Raw genomic sequence first — 10,720 nt, 5'->3', positions numbered from 1 at the left:
CTTTAAATTCAGACTCAAAAATGGACGTTCTTACCAACTTCCTTTCCTGACTTCCCAAGTTCTCTCAATGAATCCAAATACGGGCCAAATCCCATAATTCTCCTTCCTCTTCATTGTCCTGTGGATTCTTCCTGCAAAACGTGTCTCCTGTCTCTCAATTTCTTTTTTTTTTTTTAGCTTTTAATAATATTTTTTTATTATGTTACGTTGGTCACTGCACAGTACGTCCCTAGTTTTTGATGTAATGTTCCATGACTCATTACTTGCATAGAACACCAGTACGTGCTCTTTCTGTTCCACTCAACATTGCTCAGGGAATGATCACCTCACATCTATTCCAGCACACTGGCCTCTTACCGAGGCTCTCAACCACTCGTCTCACCATTCATGCCAGAGTGGTCACATGCATGAGAATAATTCTCCCAAAATACTGTTTCTAACACATCAACTCCCACCCATCAAAATTTTCCCAGCCTCGTTAGGCCCTGTTTAAGCAGACTACTGCTCCCCAAAACAGTTCCTCCTCATTCCACCTCAGTGGGGTCCAAAGAACCCCCACTTAGTCTTTGCTTATATCTTCTGATCTTTCCACCCCCCTTCAATTTGCTCCACCATTTTTGACTGTCACATCCAACTGCTACCTCATCCATGAAGCCTCCCCTACCCATGCAGCCTGTAATGATTTTGCTCAATGTTTACAATGTCCATATTGCTCATTTTCATGGCATCGAATGCCTGGGGACAGATATCACTGAATGTATCTTACAAGGAGGCCTCTTCTTGCAGTTGACTGACTCTCTGCCAACTAGATAACAAGCTCTTTGAAAGCAGTGACTGTGTACTATATCGCTCTGGTCCCCAACAGGGCCTTACCCATGACAGGTGCTAGACAAAAACTTGCTAAATACATGAATGATTGGAGAATAAGAAAAAGGAACAGACAAACTCACTAGGAAAGGAAGAAAGAGGGTAGGGCAATGACGAATTCCAACAGGGTGGGTTATAGGGAGATAAGGGAGACTTGAAGAGAAAAGGGAGGCAAGATTTGAGGCCAGAGCTGGGGAGTTGAGCACCAGAGTGCCCACTGGGGAGGACGTGTGTCCCTTGGTCATGAGGAGGCTCTAGGTGGGCTCCAGAGGATGAACCTTCACTGAAGGGTGAGGTAGGAAGACATTCTTCCGTTGTACCCAGGGCTGTCGTCTCCTCCAAATGCATTTCCTGTTCTTGTACAGGAGCTGAAACCTAGAGACAGGAATTATAATTGGATTCAAAACAGCATCCTTCAAGGTATGGAACCCAAAACCTCTAAGAAACAACCCCAAAAAGAACTCAGGAAAAGAACAGCCATTGTCCTTCTAGCCCCCCCAGTACAGCCTACTGGGGGAAAAACTGTCAAAACAGGATCTATAGCTTGCAATCCTGTTTGCTATCCCTCTGTCGACCTCTTGGTAGGAGCCTGAAGACCAGATTATATAACCATTTCCATTTCGTCAATTCTTCAGACACAAATCTGCTTATGAAGACCAAAGAAAAAGGAGCCAGGAGAGCAATTCTATACACTCCCTGTGACCTTAGTCTACAGAAGAGACCAATCAGAAGTACCTAGAAAATAAAATATGATAGATGTATGTACCTATACATGCACATATAATGCTACTGAGGCTGACAGTAGAAGCAACAGCCCAGAATAGCAGCTGACAAACCTCAAGAGAGCTTTTCCAATCTCTCTCAGCAAAAGCGTTTCCTCTTCAGAGAAGTCATTTCTAACCACACTGACAAAGCAAGGGTTGTAGTCACTCTCTCTCAAATTACCTGATTACATTTTCTGTATGCCCTAACCCTTACATTATTTTATTTATGCCTTTACTGTCTATTTCTCCCCTAATGAAGTAGAAGCTTTTTGAGGGGAAGAACTTTGTCTTGATCGCTTGCTCCTAGAATAATACTTGGCCCAATGTTGGTGTTCAGTTAAAACTTGCTGACTGATTTTCTCTTGATACTTTTTTTTTCCTCTCGATACTTACTACTAGTTTTTAGAGTTCTCTGCAAACCCAGTTTTCAATATGTACTACCCCTTCAAAATAACGTTATAAAAAGTCAAATTAGATCAGGTAACACCAATCTTTAGAGACCTTGAGAATACCTCAGAGCATAGGTATTTTTTTATAATAATTTTTTATTACATTATGTTAGTCACCATACAGTATAACCTTAGTTTTTGATGTAAAGTTCCATGATTCATTATTTGCGTATAACACCCAGTGCACCATGCAATACGTGCCCTCCTTACTACCCATCACCAGCCTATCCCAGTCCCTCACCGTCCTCCCCTCTGAAACCCTCAGTTTGTTTCCCAGAGTCCATAGTCTCTCATGGTTCATTCCCCCATTTGTTTACCCCCCCTTCACTCTTCCCTTTCTTCTCCTACCGATCTTCCTGCTATTTCTTATGTTCTATAAATGAGTGAAACCATATAATTGTTTTTCTCTGCTTGACTTATTTCACTTAGCATAATCTCCTCCAGTCCTGTCCACGTTGCTGCAAGTGCTGGGTGATCGTTCTTTCTGATGGCTGAGTAATATTCCATTGTATATATGGACCACAGCTTCTTAATCCAGTCATCTGTTGAAGAGCATCTTGGCTCCTTCCACGATTTAGCTATTGTGGACAATGCTGCTATGAACATTGGGGTGCATATGGCCCTTCTCTTCACTACGTCTGTATCTTTGGAGTAAATACCCAGTAGTGCAATGGCTGGATCATAGGGTAGCTCAATTTTTAACTTTTTAAGGGACCTCCACACTGTTTTCCAAAGTAGCTGTACTAGCTTGCATTCCCACCAACAGTGTAAGAGGGATCCCCTTTCTCCACATCCTCTCCAACTTTTGTTGTTTCCTGCCTTGTCCATTTTTGCCATTCTAACTGGCGTAAGGTTGTATTTCAATGTGGTTTTGATTTGAATTTCCCTGATGGCTAATTATCTTGAACATTTTTTCATGTATCTGTTAGCCATTTGTATGTCATAGAAGAGAACATAGGCTGCAATCTCTTTGACATCGGCCACAGCAACTTTTTTCATGACACATCTCCAAAGACAAGAAAAACAAAAGAAAAAATGAACTTGTGGGACTTCATCAAGATAAAAAGTTTCTGCACAGCCAAGGAAACAGTGAAAAAAGACTAAGAGGCAGCCCACGGAATGGAAGAAATTTGCAAATGACACTACAGATAAAAGACTGGTATCCAAGATCTACAAAGAACTTCTCAAGATCAATACACAAGAAACAAATAATCAAATCAAAAAATGGGCAGATGATATGAACAGACACTTTTCCAATGAAGACACAGGTTTTCTAACCCTTGCTAACTGTCATCAAACAAGCTCCTTACAATCTCATGGTTGCTTTTTCACCAGCATTTGGAGCTGAAAACCTAAAATACCACCTAAATGAATCATATTTATAGAGTCACTTGCTTACACTGCCTCGTACACAGTATAGCCTAAGGTGAAAATAACTTCTTCACAAATCCTGCTGGATTTGTCCCATTGGGTTACATCTGCTGAGATGTGAGGGGACACTCTGCCTTACTGTATATATCTCCAGCACAGTGATAGAACCAGGAGGCTCCCTTGAGTCTCCACTGGACAGTTTTTTTGTTTTTTAAAGATTTTATTTTTATTTATGTGACAGAGAGACAGCCAGCGAGAGAGGGAACACAGCAGGGGAGTGGGAGAGGAAGAAGCAGGCTCCCAGCGGAGGAGGCCGATGTGGGGCTTGATCCCAGAACGCCGGGATCACGCCCTGAGCCGATGGCAGACGCTTAACGACTGCACTACCCAGGCGCCCCCTCCACTGGACAGTTCTTATAAATGGGAGTTAGAGCTCTTAAATACAGCTGCTGTGGGTATTGGAAGAAGATAGAACTTAACTGCATCATGAAAACACAACCTTGAAATTCACCAACAACTAAATGCTGGTCCAGTTCCTGTTCATTATCTAGGACTTGGACTCCCAGGTTTCTTTTCTTTTAGGCAAGAAAACCTCGTTCCAATTTTCATTCTAAGATGGCATTCCACAGCAAGATACTAGGGGAAAACTAGTGACTCAGAACCCAGGGAGCTAGAAAATTCTAATTCCCACACTTGGTAGTAATCAGCAACAGCCATACTTCAGTTAAATATCATGGAGAAAGAGAACATTCACTAATTCTGCCATCTGAGACGAGTCAATTAATCTCTCTGTGCTTGTATCACTTGTCAAATGGAGATATGATTACTATTTGCATATTTTGTAAGGCTGCTAGGAACTGAAATAAGATACAGGATATAAAAGCATTTCGTAAATTGCATGATTCTGCAGCCCAGCAGGGATTGCCCTACAACCCTCTCCAGCACCAAAGTGCCCACATGCACATGCTCGCTCCTACTGAGCAGAATGACTCTGATCTGCCCTGATATTCCTTAATCTCCTCCTGGCAAACTGCCATGAAAGAGCTTGTTTATTCATTTAGCCATAAATACATTTTCTGAGCCTATGATAGGAAAGACAGTCCCGTTCTCATGTTTTCCATATCAGAAAAACTTAAGCTGATGATAATGGCTAAGTAAGAAATAGAGTCCAAAGACCCTACTGCTAAGCAGGAGCCAGGAGTGTTCAGCTGCCCTGTCAACTGTCAGTCACTCGCTTAAGTGTGTGACTCAGTCACCTTTTTCTGAGGCTGCCTGGATAAAGGATTAAGTTTTAATGGAGAGGGCATTCTCTTCAGCTTAAGCAAACAAAGGTGGGAAATAGAGAAATTTTCCTTCCACCCTCCTCACTAAATGGCACTCAAAACACTTTCTTCAGCCACTGGTCTCTACCCATGGTTGACCCTAGTTACTCTCTAGACCCTGGTGATGGCTGATTTATTCCTGTGTTTACTTTTGTCTAATTTTTTTTTAAAGATTTTATTTATTTATTCAACAGAGATAGAGATAGCCAGCGAGAGAGGGAACACAAGCAGGGGGAGCGGGAGAGGAAGAAGCAGGCTCATAGCAGAAGAGCCTGATGTGGGGCTCGATCCCATAATGCCGGGATCACGCCCTGAGCCGAAGGCAGACGCTTAACCGCTATGCCACCCAGGCGCCCCCCTGTGTTTACTTTTGTATCCAAAGAAATAACGGTTGACACGGATTTAATGCCAAATGGGCAGGCTGGTACTCTTGGGAAAAGGTATAGCCCTCAGACTCCAATCAACTGGAATCAATTCCCTAGGCATATATATTGTAACTATTTTTTTAAAAAGCAATGTATAAAATGATATGCTGGGTACTCAGGAAATTTTGTATACTGGTTTTCTGTGATTAAGTGCAAAGGAGTAAAAGTAGAGGGACCCCTAATCCACCCTGCTTGGTTAGTTACAAGAGAGCAATTTTAGACTCGTCAGATAGAACTGACTTATCCACCTGTGATGGTCTTTTAATGTGTCACTTTAGCACTAATCTGAGTGTTGCTGTGAAGGTATTTTGTATATGTCATCAACATCCATATTCAGTTTACTCTAAGTAAGGGAGATTATCCTAGATCATCTGTATGAACCTGAATCAATCAGTTACAAAACCTTAAAGTCAGAGCTGGAAGTTCCATGAAAAAGTAATTCAGCATGTAGACAGCAGCTTCAGCCTGTGCCTGACTTCCAACTGGCCCTTCCTGATGGCCTCCTCTACAGATTTCCGACTTGCACTGCCAGTCCTCATAATCACTTAAGCCACTCTGTAGCAATACTATAGATATAGACACAAATACAAATATACAATATATGTAGTTCCCTACTGGTTTTGCTTCTTTGGCTAAACCTTGACTGATACACATGGTCACAGAGCTACTTAGCTCTGTGATCCTAGAAGCCAGATTTCCCACTGTTACCACACTGCTAACTCTCCAACTTTTCCTCTAATTTGAATTACCTTGGCTTTATATTTGAGAGAACCCTAGGAAACAGGGTAAACCAAAATGAGTTAAAGAAAAAAAAAAAAAAAGAAAGAAAGAAAGAAAGAAAGACCCCAGTTGGGTTCAGAAAGTTAGAAAAGAAACCAATGATTTTGAGGCCCAGAAATGTCACCTCTCATAAGGAACCTAAAATGCAGGCAGAGAGATAACAGACTCTGAGAAGTCCAAGGAAGTAAGTAATGAGAACTTCTCAAATGAAGGCCCATGTTATCAATGTACCCAAAAATCTTCTCCCTACCACACTTCCCCATTCGAACCAGTGGACAGATCCTCTGTCTGTTAGGAGTACTATGTGGATCTCCAGGTCGAAGCAAGGGTCACGACACAATATTTCACAAAGTGATGCACAGAGCTTGTCTGGGAATTGTACTTTTGTTCATAACTTGAAGCCCAAAACTATTTCCTCCCTATCCATGGAAATGGCTCAGGAATCCTAAGAGTAAACGAGCCTAGAGCCTAGGGAACGGAGAATGACTATTCCCAAGCCAATCCAACCACCAGAGAAGGGTTCCAGATGCTATTCTGGACTCATCTGCTCACCTCTCCTAGGTGTCTCTGAAAATCCTCCACCACAGCCACAGCCTCCTCGCCACTCTCAGGGTGATGCAGCTGCACCCAGGTCCGTAACTCCCCAGGCAGGATGCTCAGGAATTGCTCCAGCACCAGCAGCTCCAGGATCTGCTCCTTGGTGTGTACCTCTGGCATCAGCCACCAGTGGCAGAGCTCCCGGAGCCGGCTCAGGGCCTCCTGCGGCCCAGACATCTCATGGTAACATAACTGCCTGAAGTGCAGCCGGAAAATTTCACAGACAGAAGGGTGGTTCTTTTGGAGACTGCAGCCCTGACCCCAGGTATGGCTCCCTGGCTCCTGCTTCATGGTCTGGCGCCCCTCCTGTTTCTGCAGAACAGCACCCCTAGGGAGGAGGCCTAAAGTTCCCCTGCCTTGGGTGGCCATTGTGACCTCCAAGAGAAGCTTGTTTCAGCTGCAGTTTGTCCAATTAAAATGATGCTCTGTAATTCAGGTCTCAGGAGCTGTTTTCAGAGATGGAGACAGAGGGCAATGGGGGTGTCACCTACAAAAACATCAAAAGAGAAATCAGAGTCCCAGAGTGTTCAGCCCCAAGCTGATGACAGACCATCCACAGTTAAAAACCAAAGCTCCAGAGGTGCCTGGGTGGCTCAGTCAGTTAAGTGTTTGACTCTTGGTTTCCACTCAGGTTGTAATGTCAGGGTCATGAGACACTTCGTGTAGAGTCTGCTTAGGATTCTTTCCCTCTCCCATTGCCCCTCCCCCTGTTCACATGCTTGATCACATGCTCTCTCTCTCTCTGTCTCTAATAAATAAATAAATAAATCTTAAAAAAAAAAAAAAAAAACCCTCCAGGAAAAGAAAGGGGTGGCACAACCAGGGCAGTCTCTAAGCATCTTTCCAAGGGACTTCCCTTCTTAAACTTACAGTGGCTCCCATAACCTACAGGATAAAACCTAAATGTCTATGCCTAGCATTCACAGCCCTTCACCGCCTGGCCTTGGGCCCTGTCCTAGACCCACCCCTTACCACTCTCCCCAGGTAGAGAAGCTGCAATAATCTCCAAATGAGGAATATGCCAGATGATTCAATATGCCAGATGTTCAAATAACACTAAGTTGTTATTTAACTCCTATTTAGTGTATGTTTTATAATGTGTATTGAAATTTGTAAAACAATACATATATTTAATTTCTAAGTAAACCTATGCTGGAAGTGAATATTCAAAGCTCTTCTACTCTTCTTTATTGTGACAGAGATGCACAATAATGTTTGGGACTAAAGCTCTGGAGACATAGCTAGAAGCCACACATCTTTTGTCCTGTTTGGATTTTTCTTCTTCAACTTTTGACAAACTGTTACTCATCTGTCAAGACCCAAAACAAATATTTTCTCCTGAATGCTTGCTTTCCTGATTGCCCCATGCTAGAAGAAAGTTGGTAGCCTCCCTCTCCGTACTTCTCACTAAAACACTGTTGTTTTAACTAGTTTATGTTTTAACTGGCCACTCACACCCTTTTGCTAGACAGCCACCAAAGAAGGGAACCCAATGGAGTCAGTAAACGCCAGACCTTTTTCTACCCAACCACCTCCCCTAGGAAACCTTACTGATCTCTCCAAGCTTAAGTGTGGATATTGCCTCAGTGAGCCCACAGTACCTTTTTCATTCAAACCTCTTCTAGAACACTTACCACACTGTGTTTGTGGTTTACACTGCTGTCTCCCCCACTTCGGGGTAAGAATCAAAGGGAAGGGCTGGTTTCCAGTCTTCGTGTGAATACACACACACACACACACACACGAGCGTGTATGTGTGTGTACAGGGCACACAGAGGTACACCTTTAGTAAATGAATGGATGTGGTTCATTTAGCTGATACTGAGGAGGGGAAAAAACTTTTATCCAGTTTATATACCATAAAACTCTGAGAATCAGTACCTTAGTGGTAACTATGTCATCGATACTAGTCACTGCACCTCAGTACCCTCGGTAAGCTACTTCTCTCTAGGCTTCAATTTCTGTTCAAAAAACACACACACACACAACAAAAAACAAAACACAAAACAAAAAACTTTAAAATAATCTGTTAACTCTGCTCAGATTCCACACCTGTAAAAAGTTCTGGTCATTTTCCTACTAGTTCCGAATGCTCAGCAGCTAATCTCATCTGTACTTTTGGATCTCCAAGTGACACTTCACGTTTTTAATTTGAAGACTGCGTCTGACCCACTTCTGACGCTTCGACGCTTTGTATGGTCTCTCTGCGCAAGGCTGGAAAAATATCCAGCTAACATTGTACGTTAAACCAGGGCTTCTGCGGCGCAGCTCACCTGGCCATGTCTGCCTGTTTCTCCGCTGTACCGGCAGCTGCCAGGCTCCTGGCCAGGCTCGGCTGGTCAAGGATACGGGACAAAGAGGCGGCCCTACAACTGGCGGCTGCAGAGCGCCACAGGGACCGCGCCACCGGCGGCGGAGGAAAAGCGTGCACCGGGCCGGCGTCGCCGATCAGGGCTGCGGGCGGCCGCTGCTCCAACCCAGCGACCCCGGCCCGGACAGCACCTCCCTCCCCGCCCCTGCTCCGCTCACCGGGGTAGAGTCGCGGCGACCACTGAGTAAGGGACCCAGCCGGGGCCCGCGGAAGCGAATACAACGGCCGAGCCGGAAGCGAGAACAGCGCCCGCTTCCGGCCCCTCCAGCATCCCGGAAATCTCGGTGGCGAAGGTGGGCGCGCGCTTCCCTGCCCTCAGAAGGGCGGGGAGGGTCACGAGCGCCAGTACAACCTGCCCCCGCGCCAGGCGCGGCCGCCTCGGAGCGGAGAGAGGGCGGGGCCTCAAGTGAGGTTTCAGGCCGCGCACGTGCCCCTCACAGACCGCTCAAAGTCTGAGCTACCATATGCACCCCAGCTCTGCCCCTACCCTTTCTGCTGACGTCCAACTTCCGAGACTTTCTGTCATCTGAAAAAGAAGCACAGCATACTGTGTGCCTCACAGGACTATGAGTGCTGACGGGGGTAACATACAGACACTACCCAGCAGAAGGCCTGCCATATCCTGAGCTTTCGGTTATTATTATACTGTATGTGATGCCCAGGGCATTTTCACCCAATCTGAGTTTCAATGAATAGGCATCTCCATCTCATAAACGAAGAAACAGGCCCAGTGACTGATATTTTGGCCAATGGATGTGGTTAATCTTTCTTAAAGTTAAGCACCTGCAATTTGCTGTCCCAGGAAAGGCCCCCATGGAGTGCCAAGGAGCAGATAAAAAGTGGGAAGGTAAGGGGGCAACATAATGTAGATGCACTTATCTAGTATCTGAGGGAACACCACCCTGACCTCTCTGAGAAACCATCACACTAGCTTTGGTATGAAAGCTAACAGAACAGGTAACCCAAATTCTATATGCCTAAAGCAGCATTCATCAGTTCTGAAGCTCCACCCATGTTTCCATCACTGTGAAAGGCACTATCATTCACCCAGGGGCCCAAACTAGAACCCTGGATGTCACACCATGGGCTGGGTGACCGTGGCCAAGTTACTTGGCCTTTCTGCCCTGCAGCTTCCTCATCTGTAAAATAAAGAGAAGAATAGTACCTAAATCATAGCATTAATATGAGGATTGGATGAGATAATATATATATGAAGCATTTAGAATGGTGCCTGGCATGTTGTAGGTATAATAGGTGTTTTCTAGTGTGTTTCTTCCCACTTCTTTATCCATTGTATCAAGATTACTGCCAAGGCCTGCTGAGTCTTTGACCCATTTGTTTGTAGTAATAATAATAGTAATAACAAACTTTTGATTTAAGGAGACCACAAAGAGAGAAGCACAGTCAGGTCTGGAGATTCTCTGTCCCCAAACTGCTCAGACCTTGTGACATCATCTGTGTGGACAGTCCCCTCTTCAACACCCAGAAACTCTTATACACCTTAAAAATAAAGTAGGTCCCTAAAATATGGGCAGGAACCCCCAGTTACTGTGCTTGAATGGGAGTGGATATTGCCCAAGAGCAGAGACTTTCCTATTACCTTGAAAACTTCTATTTGTTCTTCAAGACTTAGCTGAGAAACACCCTTCTACAGGAAGGCTTCTCTATATCCCATCTCTCTCCTTGCATTAGGTGCCCCTTCCTTTGTGTTTGTCACAGTCCTTATTTGTCACACTGTGTTAACACTGTTTACCTGTCAGCCTCCTCCACTGTA

The 10,720-nt window shown here is 44.5% G+C and overlaps 1 protein-coding gene across 1 annotated transcript in view; it reads right to left on the bottom strand.

Moving 5' to 3' along the window:
• Positions 1-9,181, bottom strand: part of ZKSCAN7 (zinc finger with KRAB and SCAN domains 7) — a 12,691-nt gene extending 3,510 nt beyond the window's left edge. The window contains exons 1-4 of the mRNA XM_034663558.1: positions 8,849-9,181; positions 6,531-7,062; positions 902-1,242; positions 767-805 (exon numbers count right to left, since the gene is read on the bottom strand). Of these exons, the coding sequence (XP_034519449.1) occupies positions 767-805; positions 902-1,242; positions 6,531-6,944 (794 nt within the window). The 5' untranslated portion in view covers positions 6,945-7,062; positions 8,849-9,181. The remainder of the gene's footprint in view (positions 1-766; positions 806-901; positions 1,243-6,530; positions 7,063-8,848) is intronic.
• Positions 9,182-10,720: the final 1,539 nt, after the last annotated feature.

Source organism: Ailuropoda melanoleuca, chromosome 6 (assembly GCF_002007445.2).
Source record: "Ailuropoda melanoleuca isolate Jingjing chromosome 6, ASM200744v2, whole genome shotgun sequence".
Classification (NCBI taxonomy): domain Eukaryota; kingdom Metazoa; phylum Chordata; class Mammalia; order Carnivora; family Ursidae; genus Ailuropoda; species Ailuropoda melanoleuca.
This window is presented reverse-complemented; position numbering and strand designations above follow the sequence as displayed.